The following is a 22,271-nucleotide window of genomic DNA, read 5'->3' as shown; positions in this document are numbered from 1 at the left end:
CATGCAGACCTGTGGGGGGCAGCATGCCAGTGTCTCGTTTCCAGTTTACCTAAACAACACACAGGAGCAGCCTCTACACTCCAGAGTCAACGGCATGTGAAGCGGAACATGCAGACCTCTTGGGGGCAGCATGTCAGTGTCTCGTTCCCAGTTTACCTAATCCACACACAGGAGCAGCCTCTGCACTTGCCAGCAGCCTCAGTGGCAAGGTGTTAAGCGACCCTGGTTGGGGACTCAGAACTTTAGAACTTTCTGGCCTCTGGACTCATGAACTGGCGAGACCTCACATGGAATATATATATATATATATATTTATTAAAGGCACTGCCAAACAAATAAAAGCAGGGAAAACTGAAGGGGGAGCATTTATTGAATGAAGGGCACTTTACTAGAGGAAATCTGTAGTGACAAGGCTCTGTTTCCCTGAGAGAGCGCCACAACCCATACAGTGTAAGGCAGCCAGTACCTCAGCTGAATCAACTCAATCTTATTGATATGAGGTGTCTCTGGGTGCAGTTCAGGGAGGCCGGAGTGACTAAAAATTGAGGGGAGAACCATGTGAAAGAGGGAGACAGTGGAGAGTGAGGCTCCCACATTTGTGTATACTCTTCCCTTACATCCGAGGGTGAACCCTGAACAGTGCATGCAAAGAGAAGATTGTAAGGATCTGGTGAAAGCAGAGGTTTTAGCTCATGTTCACTGCAAAACCATGCTTAATTTTGAATTTCACCACGTTAGGAAGACCAGATAAAAATATAAGGCTTCTCACCAGAAGCCCAGGAGAGGGTCATGCCTTGAAAGTAAATATTTTACTGAGGTATTGCCTTGAGAATAAGGGCAAAACCTAAGAAGTCTCATACTAACCAGTGTAAAAACTAAGACATCACTGGTTAAAGGTGACCAGACAGTAATGTATGTGCCTGCTAGAACACAAACACTGTTCGTAAGATCACAAAATTTTATTTCATCTGCAATGTTCAATATAGTAAAAAATTACCAGGCATGTGAAAGTAAATAAACAACAAACCAGAAAAATATAACCCAAGGTCAGCTGAAAAAATAATCAATAGAAGTAGACTATGAGATAAGATGGATGTTGAAATAAGGAGAAAAGAACTTTAAGCAGCTATTACAATAGGTGTATGGACTTAATATGGTCATAACAAATGATTACATGGAAAATATCAGAGGGAAATGAAAAGTGTAAAAGGAAGCAAATAGAAATTATAGAACAGGAAAGTGTAACATATGAAATGACCAGTTCCTTGGACACTTCCATTTCTTCCATGAAGAAGTAACAGGTATTGGGATATGCACTCCCATCACAAACAAGTAGGAGATGAGGCAAAATATGTGGCAGAAAAGGATAGGACTGTGGTCTCAGACAGAAAGGAAAGAAACAGGGACAACCTTAATATTTTCACAGCTTTGTACCTCCAGATAACTTTATGGTGCAGCCTAGGGTAACCTGAACATTGCTGAATCACATCCCTGAGTTGAAAAGACTGAAGCACTCATGGAAGCTGAATGTTTTTTTTTTTTTTTCTAGAGACGGAGTCTCCCTCAGTCACCCACGCTGGAGTGCTGGAGTGCGTTCACTGCAACCTCTGCCTCTCGAGTTCAAGCACTTTTCCTGCCTCAGCCTCCCAAGTAGCTGGGACTAGAGGCGCCCACGGCCACACCCGGCTAATTTCTTTTGTATTTAGCAGAGATGGGGTTTCACCATGTTGCCCAGCTGGTCTCCAACTCCTGAGCTCAAGTAATCAGCCAGCCTCGGCCCTTCAAAGGGCTAGGATTACAGGCGTGAGCCACCAAATATTAGTAAATTCAGCACATCTATGAAATGGATAATATATCATGACCAGTTGTGATTTATCCCAAGATCACAAGGTTGATTTACCTTTAAGGGTCATTCAATAGAATTCATCACATTAACACAAACAAGAAGAGAGAGAAAACATGATTATCCGAAAACACTTAAAAACATTTCACAACTACTAAAATGAGTAAGTGAGGTAGTAAGGTCACAAAGTACAAAGGCCATATAGAAATTAAATTTATGTGTAATACAAAACAACTGGAAAAATAAATTTTAAAAATCCATTTATGATAGTGTAAAAGACATCAAATAGGCCAGGTGAAGTGGCAGGACCTCATGCCTGTAATCCCAGCACTTTGGGAGGCCAAGGCAGGCAGATTGCTTGAGGTCAGGAGTTTAAGACCAGCCTGGCCACAATAGCAAAACCCTGTCCCTACTAAAAATACAAAAATCAGCCCGAAGCGGTGGTGCATGCCTGTAGCCCCAGCTGCTCAGGAGGTTGAGGTGGGAGGAGGACTTGAACCTGGGAGATGGAGGCTGCAGTGAGCCAAGATCGCGCCACTGCACTCAAGCAGTCCAGCCTAGATGAGAGAGAGAAACATTTTCTCAAAAATAACAACAAAACAAAAAACACACACAAAAAATCAAATGCTCAAGAAATGTGTTGACACACTAAAAAGTGTAAAATACTGGACCAAAGTAAAGAACACTTAAATAATGGAAACATACATCACATTCCCAGAAAGAGAGTCATTATTAAAATATTTACTCTATGCATTTTGATGGATTTATTCACTGCACTTTCACTCACCATTCCAACACAAGTTTTAGAGATTTCAACAAGCTGATTTGAAAAGTATATGGAAAAGCAGAAGACCTATAATAAACAAAATAATTTTGCAGAAGAAAATGATGGAGTATTCACATTACCTGATTTCAAGGCTTACTATGAACGACAGTAACCAAGGCAGTGTGGTTTGGCATATGGATAGACATATAATCAAACTGAATCCCATAGGGAATTCAGGAATGCATCCATGTATATATGATTAACTGGTGGAAAGGAAAGTCTTTTTAATAAATGATGAGTACACAACATGGAAATAAATAAGCCTCATTCCTTTAACCACATTGCAGTTACCCTCAGATGAATTATAGACTTCCGCATAAAAGCTACAATTATAAAGCTTCTCGAGGAAAATATCCTCAGTATCTAGAGGTAAGCCACAATTTCTTAGGAAGCACCAAATATCAAAGAAAAAATGATAAATTGTACTTCATTAAAATGTAATACTTTTGTTCATCAAATGACATTATTAAGAAAATGAATAGGGAAGTCATGGACTGGGAAAAAATATTTGTAACACAAATACATGGAAAAGAACTTGTATCCAGAATGTGTAAATAACTCTTACTAATCAGTAACAAGAGACCATCCAGTTTTTAAAAAGCAAATATGTGGTCAATTCACAGAAGAAACTATGTGGATGGCCAATAAGCACATGTAAAGTTTCTCGACATTATTAGTCATAAAAGAAAATTCAAGCCAAAATCACAGGTTATCCCAACTAGAATGGCTAAAACCACAAAAACTGGAAACCTCAAATGTTGGTGACAATGTAGAGTGACTGGAAGTCATTTTCCTTGCTGGCGGGAGTATGAAATTACACAACTTGAATATTGTTTAGCAGTTTCTTATAAAGTCAAACAAGACAAGTCTTTTACCCAGAAATTAGACTTCTAGGTATTTCTCCAAAAGGACACAAACATTTACACAATAATATTCATTCTCTCAAGTGAAAAGCAGATAAACAAAATATGGCATATTCATACGATTGAATACTGCTCAGCCATAAAACGTGAACTGAATAATACATACGTGGATGAATCTCAAAAACATTATCCTTAGTGAAAGAAACCAGATTTAAAAAAAATATCACATTCTGTATGATTCCATTTATATACATCTCAAGAACAGGCAAACATAATCTATGATAATAGGGAAAATTTTCATGCAATGATGATATTCGATTTAATATGATTTCTTCTTTGGGATGGTATATTTAGATTATAAACTTTCTTCTGGACTGTTTCTTGTTAATTTTTGACATTTCTCTGGCTAAGAGGAAGCATACAGATTTGAAACATGATGCTCTCTCTTCAGTAACTATCTCATTTTTATTATATTTCAATGGCATCAAAATTGCTAATGAGGCAGTTGATTAAAAATAATTTTTAAACTACCTTTCAGCATTTAAACTCCTAAATATTGCATTTAAAAAAGGCTCTGGGACTTTTAAGAGCATGATCTACTGCACCAAGTATTTTTGTAAGAAACCCTAGTCAGTTAACCCATTTGTCAACGCGATATATGTACCCTAACATTCTTAAGTGCATATTCACTATTAGTATGTTGATGCAAAATCATCATCTACCTTGTCAGCTGACTGATTCTAAAGCACAGACCACATCGTTTGATACTCACCGATGATTATTGGCTGCGGCTCACTTTTTACTCCAACCCCTGCACTGGTACTAGCTGCAACCTCTACCCGGTATTGAATACCTGGGAACAATCCACCGATTATTACAGACCGAATGGCTGCGTCCACAGTTTTGTTGATATGGAATCGTGTTTCATTTCCTAGACACCAGATCTGCAGAAATGGAAAGTGAATAACAAAGTGAATAACACAGGGACATAATATTATCGTTTCTGGTAACAAGACTACTATAACTGATTAAATATTTTGTAATTGTAACCTATCTATCTTCTAGGCTTACCGGAGTTTTGTAAATGACATCTTCTAAAGTCCAACCTCTGCAGTTTATTTATAAGTGTGTATGTAAGTGTGTTTGTGTGCACGTGCACCTGTATTAAAAGAAGGACAATGAGGGAAGCTGTAACTATGCCATGTTCATTTATATCTTATTCTCAGCACTGAAAGCTCATAATGAGTAATTTAGAAAGCACAGTGCCTTCTTTAACACCCCTGGTGTGTGGTTTTGGATGCAAATGCCATTTTTGTGTGGACTAAAACACATAATTTCCTCTGCTTTATTTATCAAGATTTATTATGCATAAAATCCACTAAAATATGGTGATTATAAGTTGCAATATCTAAGGTATATAGGTAGACATCTAAGTAATTTATATTTCATTTAAGAAAATATTAACTTGCACAGAAGTAGTTAACAAGATTAATTGACCTAAGTTATAGGTATTGACTAAAATGAAATTAAAGCCAATACTTACGGTGACAGCAATAAATCTAATATTGATCAACACATATCTACACACACATACACATTCATGAGAACAAAGTGGTGGCAAGTCTCTCGACACGGACGTTAAGGAAGTTAGGCTTTTATTTCAAGCAGGAATCAAATTTTAAGGCATCTTCTGGGATGTGGAAATTGTTCCTATAAAATGTGTTATGAAAAGAAATCCATTGTGTATCCACATTTGTGTTCGTATTATATAATATTTTAAAATCTACATGTGGACACATATGCAGGAAAACATATGATTTGTTTTGGAGCAGGTAAGTTCCCAAATTTTTTCAGTAAAAAATAATTCTTGTGAATCATGTGTTTCTTTTATTGACATATGATATCTGTGTTCTTAGTGAAGGAATATTTAGCTCTTACCTACATATGCGCTTTGAAACCAAAATAGGACAAGTCTCTAGAGAGTGAGAACGTATACTTATGAAAAAACAAATTCCTCACGTTGTAAAAAAAAAGTAACAATATTTAACTACATGGAAATGTAGGATCTTTAGTGCCAAATGGTACAAAAATAAATTCCTAACCTCATTAAAACACACACACACTCAAGCTCACACGGAGTAGATAATTTGTTACTCTATTAAAACCATGTCCTAATGCTTATAAAATCTTAGAACCTATATAATTATTGTATTGTAAAAGCATTGATTCTTATGTTTCTTAAGCATGTGTCTTATAACATGATGTGTCATTTTAAAATAAATCTGTATACATTTAGTCCATTCATTTGCTTTAGCAAGTTGATCTTTAATAAAATTCGATGTAAAAATTAATGTTTTCTTAGAAATTAAATTTAATCTGCAAACTTTTTAGTAAAATTATTCAGCTTAATATTAAATACCAACTCTGAATTTTTTAGGTGAAATGGGTGTCTAGTTTTGTATTGTATTAGATGTACAGAATATGCTGTTTTCAGAAATCTAGAAATATTCATTAATAGATGATACTAACATCATTTATTAATAAATTATAGTTTTAAATTTTACAAAGATTAATGAGGGGTTTTTCATTCACATGCGGTCTAATCACAACACAAACGGAATCTTATTTTGAAAACTTCGACATACTTACTATGTTAAACACCAAATGATGGCAATGAAACAATAGATATTATTGTTTCTAAATAGCCAAAAATTCAGCAGGTGAAAAATGAGATAATCAACTGGTTTTTCTGTAAGTCAGTATTTTGCAAAATATGTTGTTTCAGTGGCTTTTTTTCAGGTGAAATAATCTACACAACCTCAGTCAACAGACAAAAGTAGCATCTGGAGTGAGGGTTGGTGCTGCCCACAACCCACTCCACCTCTTTAACTCCGAAGCCTCTATTTTTCTGAGAACGTGGTTTAAAAAATAGCTGCCTTACAGCCTCTTATGCAGAATTCTAATAACAAAGATAAAACCCATTTTCTGGGCTTCACCACCTACCCTCTGCCCCATCTCTTTAAATCCTTGAGGTTGTAGAATCACACCATACAGAAAACCATTTCACTGGTGTGGTTTAATTGTTCAGCTGGATCTGTGTGATCTGTGACCTGGAACTCAGGTTCTAATACCTATGCATTTGTTTCATTATCTGTCACACAGAAATATAAATAAAAACTTTACACTTAAACTGAATAAGAGAACCTTTAGAGATGTTCCTCATTCGTGAGGCCCTGAGATTTCTCTGAGAACCTTTATACAAGGGCTGTCCTTCTTCACCCGGGTCCTACCTTGTATTCTTGGAGAATTCCATTCTGGTGATCTGGAGGAGGGGGATCCCAGGAAACGCTAATACTTGTGCTATTGTAACTTCCAACTGTCAGTACAGTGACGGACTGTGGAGGGGCGCTTGGGGCTGTAGAGGAAGTAATGAGAATAAATGCAAACTGTGAGCCTTGGTGCGCGTTAGTGCTGCTTCCAGAAAATGAATAGAAAGACCAGATGCAGGAGGCTCTGGCTTCCAGGAGTTCTGAATGCACACGCTGTTCAACAGTGACAGGTTTTTTTGAGAAATATTCTTTAAATACAATATCTAGATTTAAAGCAAACGCAACAGCTTTTGTAATATGCTCTCAATAATAAATTTAACAGCTAACGTTCTAATACGTGTTTTCTATACACCCCGCAAAGAGCTAAGTGTCAGGTTTAACTCTCGCATTAACCTCAGGAGGTAGAAACAACCGTTATCTCGGTTTTACAGATGAGGAAACAGAAGGTTACTGTAAGAGACTTAGGAAAGTCAAACAGCAAGTCAGAATCTGAGCCTGTGTATGTCTGATTTTACAACTCTACTCTAACAGGCTGTCTTTCTAAAAACAACCACAACTACTTCTAACCAAAATTATTCGGAGAAGATATATTCCAGTGTTTATCATGTGTTATTTCTGAATGGTGGCATTATTGACAGCTTTTTTGGTATGCTTTTAGTTTGTGCTTACTAAATAAAAACAGAAACATAGCTATAAATGTCATCAACCAGAAAAAACTTCTTTTTCTTCCCATACTGGGAAAAATAATTGACTGCTATCAATTGACCTGTAAGTTAAGACTGAAAACTTCTTTTATACGGATGGGAAGGGACTCTGATGATAAAATGAACACAGTTCATGCTGGGTCAAATGTGAAATGGGAAGATTTTGATTTCCTACATTAATTCTCTGCCTTTATAGTTTCTCCTATAACTCGCTACAACCATCCTGAGAAAAGGCAAGAGGGAAGCTCTTCCTGATTTTAGACTGCCACATCTCTCATTTAAAGTGTCTGAGAACTAAGAAGTAATAACTTTGTGGAAAAATTCATCTATTCTCAGTGAGTCTCTGAATTAAAACCAAAGGTAGGAGTAGTTAAAATTATAGTATTACATAACATACTTCTTGACAGTTTAAAATACCAAATAATTTTGTGGTATTAATGGCTTATATAGAATAATCAATGCTTGCACAGCTTTACACTGTTTAGTTTTTTGAAACTATCCTAAATATCCTAAAATGTATTTTAAAAGCCTGACAGCAGATATCCCATGTTTTGTAAATATGTCATGACATATTTCACTTAAGTATAGCCATATTTGCATCGAGATATAGGACACACACAGAAACATGTTAACACAATACTGTTCTTTTCTATTCCTCTTTGTGACAATATTGCTCCAAAATATGGTATGATGACATAAATCCAACCACTTGTCTACGAGCCTTGTAGTTATTAAGTAGACTGCATTGAAAAATAAGACTTTTAGAATGGGTTTCTCATTCACCTTGCTGCTGTCTTGGCAAGAACACCGTGCCTGCTTCCTGACAGGTCAATTATTCCAGGACTCAGCTTCTTTCTACAGATGTGAAAGAACCCAAATCGCCACTCATCGCTCCCAGACACAGCCCGGCTGAGTTCCATTTGTTACCGTCACACAGCCACAGAAATTGGAGATGAATGTATACCCAACAGTGACAAATGTCTAATCCAGAGGAAAAGTCTAACTGCAGTGAAATTGATTTTGGAAACAGGCTTCAAACAGAGCATTCTGTGTTAAGGTTACCTGCTCCACTCATTAATACGACCAATTTGCAACACAGAGTGAAATTTAATGATGAATAAAGATATGATGATAATGATTATTATTTTTAAACATGTTAGCAAGGAGAAAAGATACTATTATAATTACTGGTAACTTTTCAACATATCCTAAAAATAGATTAATAATTCCTTTTTAAATATGCATTTTTGCCCCTGCCAGTGTATCACACTGCAAAACACTGGGAAGATGACATTCTTGCTGTGTTGTATAAGAAATGTGTAATTTAAGAGCTCCGTGGTCAAGCATATAGATGTTAACATGGGCAACCTATATACATTTTCTTAAGGCTTCTAAATATGTTTAGAGAAAGAGCTTTCTATAAGAGTTGTGAGCACAAAATTGATACAAAAGCAGAGTGGAGGGATGTATTTCATTTGGTATCTCCTTTTTTTTTTTTTAAACTTTGATGACAACATTTATTATAAGCCTCTTGTTTAGTGAAAGAGATACCACTAAATGAACTGGTGGAAACCTACAGTAAGCTCATGTTCATCGTAGATTGACTTTAACATTCCTTTAGGTAAGAAAAGGTCCAAAATGGGGAGAAAGAGGGAACTGCCCACAGGAGAAAGTGGCTAATAAAAGACAATGCCACAGTTAACTATAACAAAAAGAGTAGTCACAATGAACAGCCTGTGTTCTCAAATTTCCGTTTCTCAAAACTCCAAATGAACCAAATCTACACAAAATATAGGGGAATATTTAATTATCCAATTCAAGTGAACTGAAAAACATGGATTTGGTGCAAAAGTTACTTAAGAAAAATTCAAATTACATTAGTGCCCTTTTTTTCTGCTTGTCAGAGTCTACAGACTTCTCAGAATAAAAGAAGAAAATGACACTTCCTCAATTTACTTTTAGATGATATCTTTCCATTCTTCTAAGGAAGATAATAAATAGGTACTGTAACAGAAATTAGCTTCATCATGATACAAGTTTGATTTATATTCGAAATCTGAATACTGACCTTCTTCAGTAGTACGAACCGTTTTAGATTCACTATCCATTCCTTGGAACTCATTAAAATATGGCCGTACTTTAATTTCATAAGTCACCCCCTTTTTCAGGTTGACTAAGACAGCACTTCGTTCAGTCGGGACTTTGGCATCTAAATTCTGCCACGAAGATGTCGCCTGCAGACCTGAAGTCTGACGATACATCACTCGGTAGCCTTGGATAAACTGGGGTTGGCGATCAACCTGAAACACATGGTAAAGGGCATTGGAAACTAAAGGAAGGTATTTCAGACATCACAGTGAATTTGTCCTCTTTTCAGTTGTCCCTATTTCTGTCCTCATCTTAGTCATGTTGTGACTTTCTAGCTAATCTCTCTGCTTCCCTTCTAAGAAGTCCTATCCTGTCAGAGTTCAGATTGCTCCCAAGATTATTTCCAAAATGAAGACTGGAAGAACTCTCTCTCCTGTTTAGAATACCGCACAGTACCTAAGATACCTACCGAATCCATTCAGATTCCTTGGATGAGCACAAGGCCTCTCAAAGGTCAGATCTGCCGATATCTCTAGCTTTATGTGCTGATATCTCTACAGCTTTATGTGCTGATATCTCTAGCTTTATGTGGTCTCCTCGGCTGACCCTTTTTCTGCATCCAACAATTCTCTTTCATGTGGCTTTATATGTAATATGCCCTTTGTCAGGGATTTCCATTCTTATCCTGTGTCTATTCCCTAACATCGTCACTCACTCAAAACACATATTTCGGGTTCCTACTCATAGGTGCCAGAAATTCTGCTGAGCTCTGGGGATAAAATGCACAATGAAAATAGAGTCAGTCCCTGCCCTCATGAGCTGAGGTGAGAAGATGGAGTCCAGGTGGAGAGTAGGAGTGGTCTAATAATGACTAAACCATGGTCAAGTTACAATCATAAAAAAAAAGCATAAACAAGTGTTAAGAATCAGAGGTGCCAGCTGCTAATAAAGCCTACAGGGGAGAGAAAGTGCCTGAGTTGGGGAGACAAAGCTTCCATGAAGAGCTCCTAAGTGCTCAGATAGGCAAGAAGAGCAGGATTTACCCAGGAAAGCAAATGTGAGGACATCATGGATAAAATCCCTGTGGCTGGAAAACGCATAAAACAGAGATTGAAGTTCTAGAGCTACAGCATTTGTTTTAAAAGCATATGAACACTTACACCCATTGCCAAGTAGTAAATGAAAAACTTCTACGAATTTACCAACTTCTGACTCTTCAATTGTCCCATTCTTGACACAATTTGACAACTTTTTTGATATCTTCATTTTTTTAAGGTACAGTAAGAAGCTATCTTAAATAACGATCTAAGATTAAACTCATACCAAATAGAACTTCTAAAAAGTGTTTTTGTTTGCTATTGACAATCACTTAAAAATCAAATATACATAAATGCAAGATTAAAAAATTAAATATATTCTTTTCTGTATACATTTATTTTAAACTATTTACCAGGGTTTTATGGCTGTTTCATTTCCAAGGAGAAAACAACCATGGATTTTAAAAATTATTTTTAAAAATTAAACATCTTTGAATGCTTTGTCATGTTTTTAGAAACACTTGATTTAAACACAAACTATGATGGCACGTTCCAACTAATATCCTTTATCATAGTTTAATAGCTATAGTCTAAGAAGCTTTAATTTGACATACTTCATGTCAAATAAAGTGTAAAGATTAATGGAAAAGAATGGAATAACCTCATTTCAGGAAGTTTGTAGAGAAAGAGGAAATAAAAAAGAGGATAATGGAGATGGTTATTAATTTCAGCTGTAAACAAATTTCTTTATCGAAGAAATTTGAAATTTGTTCAGCATTTGAAATTTGTTTCAACATTCGTTGAAATGTTGAGATTTGTCAGCAGGTTATAAACAAAGCATATTCTTTCATGTATTAACTACTAACATCTCTTCTTTAGTTGCAGTACTGTTTTATTTATTTTTAATCGAGGGCAGCAAATGAATATTAGCTAAAAATATTGGCTTTAGAAAGTTAAAAATGCAGAGCCTCAATAAAAACACAGTGGAACAAAAGGAAATATTTAGAATGTCCAAACGAGAGAACTCCCTAAATTAAGTGAGTCTGTGTGTGTGTGTGTGTGTGTGTGAGTGTGCGTGTATTTCTGTGTGTGGCTAATTCCAGTTTCCCAGATACGTCTCAACAAGTATGAATTCCTTCACCCGCCTGACAGCTGTCTCACCCTCAAAGACTTTCTGGAGTTAGTGCTACACTTGTATGAGGTTAGATCAAAAAAAAAGTGAGCCCAGGTGTAACATGGAAGCTGGTGATTGGCAGGTCCTCATTCATGCTACCAGTTTATGTTTCTACCATTGGACACATTTTTTGAAAAGCAGGAGTTTTTCTGACACTATGAAATAAGGCAACCAAGAGGTGAAAAGTTAAATTTATGACAGTCAAAGAGGGACGACTTTCATCAAAACTGTCAGTGTTCAGAAAAACTCTTGCAGTATATGTTAAAACAACATTAAACCTGCATTTTATAAACTTCTCTGCATTTGCTTTAAGTGAATTTATATACTGAAAGAAAGACATAACTCACAATAATAGCTTGTTAATACTGAAAGAAGCAAGCTGTATTTTTAAGAAGAACATTAAGCAGCTGTTTCCAGATGAAGGGAGTCTGTAAATCAGGGTAAATTGGTTTTATCCATGTTTGGTTTTCATTAATTAAGTGTTTTAGGGACTTTATGAAGCTAATGTTTACTACAAAACATTGTTTTGCTTACTTCAGTGTACACTATCTTCAGCCAGTATATAGTATGGGGCTTCTTAATAGTTAAATAGTTTAACTTGATTGTGTGCAGTGGCAATGCATTTTTTTTTTTTTTCAGGAGGAAATTTGTTGTTACAGGTGGAAGCAGAAATGAAAATGTTGAACATTTACTTAAAAAAAATAGGTGAGATTTTTACTGGATGTGTGTTCTACCCCACTAAATTTTGGAGCTCATTTTGACAGGTGGTCATTTTCAAGTTAGGCCATATGTTTGTTGTAAGTTTTATTAACATTCTGATTGTAAGAAGGAGGATTTTCTTTTAGGGTTGATTACAATCAGAGTCTGACCACAGATTCATGGGTTTATATAATTTAAAAAAATTAGTATTTTCTGAAACAGGAATAAAAAAAAAAGAGTTGCCTTAAGGAAAAAGTAAAATGATTACAAAACCTTCAGACTTCCAGTCCTAGGTCTCAATTTGAATTATACTTCAACCTCTTAAACTTTCTGAGCCTCAGTTTACTTAATTTGCTCACCTGATACCCACATCTCAAGGGCACAGAAAGAATCAAATGACTGATATAACTGAAAGCATTTTGCTGGCTTTAGAGATGCACAATGAAAAAACATAACTGTTAAGGAAGCAACAGGCTAAAAGAGAAGAGGGCTCCTATGTGGCCCTAAAGTCAGCATTTTAGTTAAACTGTTTACGTGTGATGCTTCATATTTACCTTTTCCATTCACAAAACAAAACAACATAACAACTCGATAGAAAGCGAAAATTCAGTGAATTTTCTTTGATGGGTTTAGCTGCTAAGGGTCTGATCTGGTTTTAGCAGACTTCTGAAATTCTAGTTTGTCAAAGCACTCTTTTCAATCTCTGTGGAATAATGCTGAATGGGCAAAGAGTATGTAATTCTTTTTGTCCTTAAACAAAACAAAGACAAAACATAAAACGAGAATAATCATTTTTCAGTAAGTGACTTATTGCTATTTTTCTTTGTGGAACAGAAGGTTTCTTACCATTTTTGCCTACACGCATTCTAAAAGCAGCCATTTTAGAAAGTAGCTGTTGCTAACTATTGTTGCTTCAAGGTTAGCCTGGTGAGGGTGGGGGCAGCAAATGGCCTCTCCAGTAGTTACGTCTTGGGCCTTTGATTATTAATCCTGCCAACCACTGGGAAACTTTCTCAGCTGGCCCAAAACCTAATCACATGGTGGGGAATTATTTATCCCTTCAACCCCAACACTTCTGTAAAGCAAATGCTAATATTTTGATAATTTAAATAACACATGCATTTAGTAAATTGAAAATATTACATCAATAAAAGAGTTACACAAATTCTTTGACCACTGGGCACACCCCAGTCTGACTTCATTTCACTTAATTTACCTCTTTCAAATGCATACTTATGGCAAGTGCAACTACAAAGTCATGGAGAACAATATGCAGTGATATTAACTGCATTCTTTCTTTTATTAAAAAAAAGTGTAAAATGTATGAAAACAACTGATTTGATCATTCAACAAACAGTTATTAAAAGAGTACTTCACAATAGACACTCTGCTCTGAAAAAACAGAAATGAAAGAAATTGACTGTAGCCTCACAGAAGTTACAGCCCATGATGGGGACAGATGTGCAAACTAGTAATGATACCTTCTTGGGGTACAGGGATGGATGGACAACGTCCCCCTCCTGGAAGAACTCCCAGTCTACTGTCCTGCAATTTTGATCTAATGCTATTTACTCTTCAAATTCAGTGACTTAAAGTGATTAACTTCATAAACATAATGACGTTGATTCTTACCCAAAGAATTCCCACATTTAGATACAGCTTAAAAGAATCCCCCTTATAACTTTCAACAGAACAGAGACTTTTTTTCATATGAGAATGAGGAAAAATACGCTATGAAAAATACAGGGTTACTTTGGCTTTGTTAGTTTGGTATCTACTCAAGGGTACTGAAAGATAAAAAAGGCATGGCAGAAATACCCCCTACTGTGCCACTGGAAAAATGATAAGGTAATTGTGTTCCCTTCATGGGAACACAAGAATAGAAACCAACACATGCAAAAAATAGAATAAATCTATGCAAAATTATATCAAAACTGGAATAAGAAAGTGTAATCCTAAATAACCATAATTACTCTTAAAACATTATAAACTTAGTCTTATTTTTAAATGTATATATAACCCAATTTTGTACTCATAAACCAAGAATTTGACTGATCATATAGTTTGCTTTAAGGAGCAACAATATGGAACGACAACAACAAAAGCCTGAATAGCTAAGGCAATCGAAAGCAAAAAAGAAGGAAGAAGGAGGCACCATGCCACTGAACTTTAAACTACACAACAGGGCTACAGTAATCAAACTGGGAGAAAATGTTTGCAAATTACATATCCGATAAGGCATTTGTATCTAGAATATATAAACACTTATAAGTCTATAATAAGAAGACAAACAAAATAGAATATATAAACACTTGTAAGTCTGTGAGAAGATAAACTCTTTGCCCAAAAATGAACAAAGAGTTTCAACAGACATTTCTCTAAAAACAAAGTTCTATTAGCACATGAAAAGATGAACATGATTAGTCATGAAAGAAATGCAAATCAAAACCACAATTATATACCACTACATACCCACTAGAATGGGTATAATCCAAATGGCAGATAATAATAAGTGTTGGCAAGGATGTGAGAAAAAATGGCAAGGATTTGGGAGAATCTGGAACATTGAAACATTGCTTGTGAGAATAGAAAATGCTATAGCCACTTTGGAAAGCATCTCAGCAGTTCATCAAAATATTAAATGGAAAGTTACCAATATTACTGAACAATTTGTAGGTTTATACGAAGATAAATGAAAACACGTGTCCATACAAAGACTTGTACTCAAATGTTCATGGCAGCATTATTCAAAATAAACAACCCGAACATCCATCAATTGATGAAGGCATAAACAGAATGTAAAGTAGATAAAATGGAATACTATTTGATAACAACAAGAAACGAAGTCCTGACACATGCTACAAAAATGGATGAACCTCAGTAACATTGGGCAGAGTGAGAGAAGCTAGACACAAAAGACCATATATTGCACAATTCTATTCATATGAAAGGTCCAGCATAGGCAAACTGCAAAAACATAGAGTAGACTAGTGTTACACAGGGCTACGGTAGGGGAAATGAGAGAATCAATGCTAACAGGCACAGGATTTCATTTGGGGACGATGAAATGTTCTAAAATTAGATTTTGGTGATAATTTTAAAACTCTACACTAAAAATCATGAAGTTGTTCACTTTATGGTATCTTAATTATATTGCAAGAAAGCTGTGTGAAAATTCAGAAGACAGAATATGCCATGTTTATATAATAATTGATGTATTCTTAACTATGTTTATTCTAGTAACTTTTTAGTTTATTGATTTTCTTTACTGTCATTGATTATACCTTGATTTTAAATGGTGAGAATTTTTATGATCACTTTTTGTTAATTTGCATTTTCCATGTTTTGCTTTCCCTAAAGAGAAGAGATTACTATTAATATTGCCTTTGAAAACTTACCGTCCATGTGACCTGAACAGTGGTGGGAGTCAGTACAACTGGATTATGAAGACGGACAAGGACATCTCCTAGTTCTTTCTGCACTTGCCTGTGGTCCACTCCTTGTGCTGGTGGGCTGATATCTGCAGTTGGATAAGATAATCATTCCCAATTTTTAAAAATGCACATTAAAATTACAATTTATTTCATGTACATCAACATCATATCTTTAGAACTAATTACAGGGAAACAAAACTAAAACTCTTTTTGTGACAAAAAGCATTTAAGCCTATATATATAAATATACCACTGTGGTAGGACATAATGAGAGATGATATTGATCTTTACTAAAAATATATTAATAAAAGAGTATTTATAATCCCTCATCCCCATTCAAATGCAGACACACTGTTGAATAAGGTCGTTTATTTTCTTACTAAAGGATAAAGTATGTGCTGTAAGACTTCTCTACAGACGTCTAGAAAGATCTCTAGAAAGATCAGCTTTGTATAGATGTTGCTGTATTGAATGATTTTCTGGATTTGTAAATTGGAATATATCTAAAAACTGAAGCTAAGGAACCTGTTAATCCCTTGTCCCAATTTGCAGGTTGTGTTTTCTTCTTGACCTACTTCAGTCTGGGAGCATGGATGGAGAAGTAACGGCGGACCAGGAAAGTGAATTCTGTCATTAAAGGTAAACAGAGTTGGGGGAAGAGGGGAAGCAGCTCCTCAAATTTGCAAAGATACGTTTGACAGAAATAGTTATAATACTGATAACATGTTCTAAAGCAATACATTTTGAGCAGTACTCTAATACCCGACATGAGGTCATGTAGCCATTTTCAGGAATAGTGGTGGGGTGAAGGGAAGAAAAAAGGTGTTGTTTAAAATATTACACCCTCAGTCACATACTGTTATGCCACCTTATTCATCAGTCTCCCGAGTACTATTCTATTTCTCCATACGATAGTTTATATTCTGGGTCCATTAAGAAAAAAGGATAAATTATAGGCAGCTAAGTCCATCAAATTGATATTAAACACTGAATTTTACACTTACTCAAATTAACTTTTTAAACTGGTACACAATGTTGTAATTGTTTTTCTCCAACTAGTGCATTTAAGAAAGGAAGTCCAATTTAAAGGTATTTATTTTCTTAATCTTGTTTTTTCTTATTATCTCAGGCTACAATGCATGCAGCACTCTTGCAAAAGTATTTTTAAGAAAATTTCTCAGCTATTACTTAAATTGGGTGCACTAACTTAAATTGGGCCACAAGTAACTGAGAATAATACTTCGGTAATGTTTTTCCAGTTCTACTTTTTTTTTTTTTTTTCACTTTTAACATAAACAGTAAAATGAAGATTTGCTTAATTTGGGAAAAAGTCCCTTTATGTGAATAATATTAATCTATGCCTATATATGTATGTTCTGTTTTGATGTTGATAATGCAAGTATTTGTACTTTAATGAAATAAAAGATTTCTAGATTCTCTGTTATTTAATACCTTTGAAAAATAAGAGCTCACAAAGCAAAGTGTTCCTTGAAAAAGAAGTGCTTTGCAGATTGCAAAGCTGCTGAAAGTATGGTATCCAAAAATAATCCTGACCTTCAGACACAAAACATGAGTTTTCCTGTTAAATATTTGTTAAGAGCACATAAGTCTTTCACTCTATATATTCTTTCCATTGGAACAAACCAGACCACAAACAACTTTTCATTAATCTTTCTTGACCTTTTCACTGGGAGTTATTTTATGAGTCAAGATTTAGTGACTAGCATAGTTATCGAATGATCAAAAAGGTTTGCCAGATACAATCACACCAAATATCTTCCTAGTCTGATCTCTCTTTGCCTTTCGCTGGCTACACACAAAAACTATTTCTATCCACAAAGGTATAAATGATCACGGTACTACAATTTCTTGACTTAGAATTGTACACATCTTCCATTTTACGTTCAATAATAAAATTTACACACTTTATTCAAACACCGTAAAAAGCAACCAGATTTAAGGAAGTTAAAATACAACTAGGTTCAAATTTCAGATTTTCACATTCCTTGTTGTGCTTTTTCTTTCTCAAGAGACAGGTTCTTTACCTACAGGCCCTTTATCATCATGGAAAATTAATCACATTACTGCTTAGAGAACAATAGCAAAATGGCATTCCCTCCTCCCTTGACTGTCATCATGTCAGCAACGTTACAAAGTCACGTGGTGACTTTATTTCGCTGGATTCCTTTAAGGCGCCCTTCTCTCTTATAATAGCATGCTAGTTACTATCACTGAACTACATTGTAATTATAATAATATTTTATGGCTGTATGGTGCTTTTCATTGCATAAAAATACTACTTTGAATTATATCTTGTTCAAAGTCTTTTACAAATAAGAAATAATTAACCCTTTCTGAATAACCCTGTGGGAAGTAGGGAAGTAGGTTATAACAAATAATAAAATCACCATTTCTATTTTATTAATTTCTTTCACCTACTTGTCAGAAGGGAAACTATAATGTAGCATTGTGTATTAAACCTCAGACTCCAGTGACTTCTCAGTTTGAAGAGACAGGTAATATGGATAAAATTATGAAATCTTCCATTTTGAAATTATATTTTAATATTCTGTGTGTATTTTACATTATAGCCAAAAGAACTGAGTTCTTTAGAAAGAAAACTTGATTTCCTGCTTTCTGTAATAAATTGCTCCTTTAAACATCTGATTTAATGAAATTCATTATAGCAGTAAATGTAGATGTAAAATGTAAATGTAGATGTAAAACTTATACATCAGCATCACAAGGAGGGTTTGTTAAAACAAACGCTGAGCCCCCACTTCAGAGCATTTGAATTTGAGCCTGAAAATGCCTGTTTCTAACAGTTCTAGGCTATGCAAATGCTGCTTATCCAGGAAGCATACTCTGAGAACCACCGCACTAGAAAAACAGAATTCCGAAACAATAGGAAATAATTTTTATACCTCTATTTGGGCATCTATTCATTAAAGACCACTTTTTTCTTATTGTATAATTAATTTTAAAGAAGGAGAAACATTTTCCTCCGTTTGAAATACAGTGAAGCTCTAAGTTAGTGAGTTCATTCTATGTAGATGTACCCAATTATTTTATTTTTTGCTGAATAAACCTGAAAACTCCAGAAAGAGAACACATCTCAGCCAGGTAAACAGCAAGCTACTGTCTCCTTCCCTGGACAAAGCCTAGTGAGTCATCATCCAAAGCAATGCAGGCACATTCACATTTCCTCATCAGTCCCCTTGTTCTTCAATACCTGATGTTTCTGCCTAGAACCAGTAGTGCTGACAGCTATTGAAAGTACCTTGTGTGCGCACAGGATCTGACATGGGACTTGGGTCACTGAGGCCTTGGGGGTTGATCGCTCTGACCATGAATAAGTAGATTGTATTGGGCCGCAGTCCTCTTACAGTATAGAGGGTGGTCTTTACATGGTTTGCCACGGTCTGCCAGCTATTGCTCACTGATTGGCTGAAACACGAACAGAAATTTCATTTAAAGAACAGTCGTTTGAATATTGGAAATGGAGTTGGGTATCAATGACAAAGTTAATGGCTGAAAATTAAACACACACACACACAACACTTGAAGTGTTCAGCCCAATAAATGAAACATTTGGATGATTTCAATTTATTCCACAACAAAGCCGAGCCCACCTAACGAAAGTGCCATGCACAACAAAATTAAACTCAGCCCAGGAGATGTGACAGCCCTTTGCTAATGCACAGCAGCCCACTAAATGAATACCTGTAAAAGGAACAGAGGCCAAGATCACAACATCAAGTTTATACAATAAGTATGGTCCTCGTAAATGTATATATATATATACCTTGAAAAGAATTAACCTGTAGAAAGAATAAATGGACTACAGAGTAAATTATGCCAATACATTTTCCTGTTACAAGGTGTGTTTTCTTTTGCATCAATTCCACATGCAATATTATAATAGAGCCTTCTAAAACTACATATCTGTAAAAGAAGAAAGGAAGCATGTAATGAATATTTTCCCTTGGTTACATTTTTAATAAAATTGTACATTACACAGTATTGTGATTTCTCATCTCAGAATGGTGAAATATCTCTGAATTTGTGTGTGAGGACCCTTTTACAGCCGGCCACAGATGGATGCCAGTTTAGAACAGTTTGCCTAAGGTCAAATGCCACTTTTGCTCAGAAGAAGGGGAAAATGTAATTTTCAGGGTGGTCAGTTTATTTTTCTGATATCCTTAACTATCCAAGCATAAGAATTATAGAAACATAGTATTTTGAAATTTGAAAATTAAGTACCTAGCATTACCTTAAATAATGATTAGAGAAGCCTTAAAAGAAAGTGATCATTTGTCCTAATGTTTAAAAAAAAAGTGGTTATCCATTAAAATTTATGATGTCACATAGACGCACATTTGAAAGGTAATATGAAAGCACATTTTACCATTTGTGTAAGCATTTTATCAAATTCTCATAAGACAATTTTATAATGATATTTGCTAATTTACATTTAAATCTTTAAATTGGCAACAATTATTTCAGATAACACATGGAAACATCTTTTCCATTAAGCAACACAAAGCACATGGAATAAATTTCTTAATTATTGTTTTTAATTTTCTCTCAGGCATATCTAATACATGTATGTAATATATGGTATAAAAACACGGGATTATTTTAAGTTCTGCTCTAGTCATGAGGAATAAAAATGCCAGAGTCCCCTGCTTCAATAAATATCGCATAACTTTAAAAAGTGCCTGTGCCTATGCCTGATTATATTATTTTCTACCCAGTTCTGATGCTTAAATTCTCACCTCAAATCCCTACAATGGTCTGGCTAAAGAAAGGAGCTAAGTGATTATGTTATGAACTGGATCCCTGTAGACCTAGGCATGAATAATGCATATTTAAATCTTATAATTAAGTTGTAAACTAAAAAAAAACTCTGTTCTTAAATAAATTCAGAGAGATCAGTTCTTAAAATGCATTGACTGGACATGTCTTTAATAAAACAGCAGGATAGTTCAGGTGACAGTTTAGAATACAGGAGCTAAAGCAAAAGCCCAACGGAGAAAAAAGGAATTGTCCCATACCTGAAAGCCTCAATGATATATGCACTTGCTGGAAGGGTTCCAGGGGTACCTGGTTGCCAGGACAAGGTGACACTGTTCTTAGTAACGTCAGTGACCTGCGGTTTGGATGGTGGCCCTGGCAGGTCATTTAAATCATAATTTTTACTGATTGTTGCTCCAGATTCTATAGAGGACAGACAGAAAAAACTTCATTCCTGATTGCATAAGTTGACAAAACTGCCTAAAAGCAGGAAACAGTCTACTAAAGGACTTGATGTAGACAGTGAGAAATTCATCTCCATGAATCGGAAGTATGTAAGTGAATATTTGCTTCTCCTACATGTTAATAACAGTTAGCTGTACTTTTACACATGATCATTAGAATTCCTTACACTTCAGAGGAAATAAAACAACAAGGTTATCAAGGACAAGTGTGTTAAATTCCACAAATGCAATGGTATGTGCAAACTCATGCATGAATTAAAAAACGGCATTGAATGTAAAGACTTAAATTTACATTCAGTGAATTAAACCCTTTGATCTCCCCTTAACTTATTATTTGATACTGAGCTATCCCTAAAAGGGCTCAAGCTTTCTCCCAATTCACAAAGTCCTCACCTGTCACGTCCAGCACTGCACTCCAGGAAGTCTCTCCACTTGAACTTGTAGCCACACAAGTGTAAGTGCCAGTATCAGAAATCTAGTGTGCAGAGAAGGGACAGAATGGTTTCGATCAATCTGTAGAATAATTACTCAATGACAACCAGGCAATGTTTAAATTCTTCAAATTAGATGTATCATTCTGCTGTCTGAATTATGCATTAGAGTCCATCATATGTATACATAAAATACTGAAATAAACTCATATAATGTTATTCATAACATTGATCCAAAGGGCTTTTAAAATGTATTTATGGACCTCAATGTTAATTTTTCTGATGAACTATTTGCCCCTCTCTTTTCTTCCTCCATGGTAATACTCTTACCTCCTAATTCCGTTTTATGGTGGGGCTCTGCTGCATCTACGTTGTTTAGGAACGATTCAGAACAGAACTCATTCAGAATCTTATAAAATTCCAAAGCAGCAGTAATGCAAAACTCTTCTGTCTCAAATAAACTATGTTTCAATGAATAAAATGTACCCAAGTATATAAGCAATAAGACAATAAGGGATCACACTTTCTTTCTTTTGAAAGACATGGAAAAAAATGAAAAAGAAAAAGAATTTTTTTTTTTTT

At 35.3% G+C, this 22,271-nt stretch overlaps 1 protein-coding gene across 5 annotated transcripts in view; it reads right to left on the bottom strand.

The window, feature by feature from the left end:
• ROBO2 (roundabout, axon guidance receptor, homolog 2 (Drosophila)) overlaps positions 1-22,271 on the bottom strand; it is a 625,987-nt gene that overhangs the window by 68,747 nt on the left and 534,969 nt on the right. For 4 of the 5 annotated variants that reach the window (XM_011966113.1, XM_011966115.1, XM_011966116.1 and 1 more), the window contains 5 exons: positions 19,278-19,444; positions 15,962-16,083; positions 9,634-9,865; positions 6,823-6,947; positions 4,305-4,476 (listed from right to left, as the gene is read on the bottom strand). In XM_011966113.1, coding sequence (XP_011821503.1) covers positions 4,305-4,476; positions 6,823-6,947; positions 9,634-9,865; positions 15,962-16,083; positions 19,278-19,444 — 818 coding nt within the window. Of the gene's footprint in view, positions 1-4,304; positions 4,477-6,822; positions 6,948-9,633; positions 9,866-15,961; positions 16,084-19,277; positions 19,445-19,802; positions 19,943-22,271 lie in introns of all 5 variants that reach the window. The other variant, XM_011966117.1, reaches the window with a different exon arrangement.

Source organism: Mandrillus leucophaeus, unplaced genomic scaffold (assembly GCF_000951045.1).
Source record: "Mandrillus leucophaeus isolate KB7577 unplaced genomic scaffold, Mleu.le_1.0 Scaffold745, whole genome shotgun sequence".
NCBI lineage: Eukaryota > Metazoa > Chordata > Mammalia > Primates > Cercopithecidae > Mandrillus > Mandrillus leucophaeus.
This window is presented reverse-complemented; position numbering and strand designations above follow the sequence as displayed.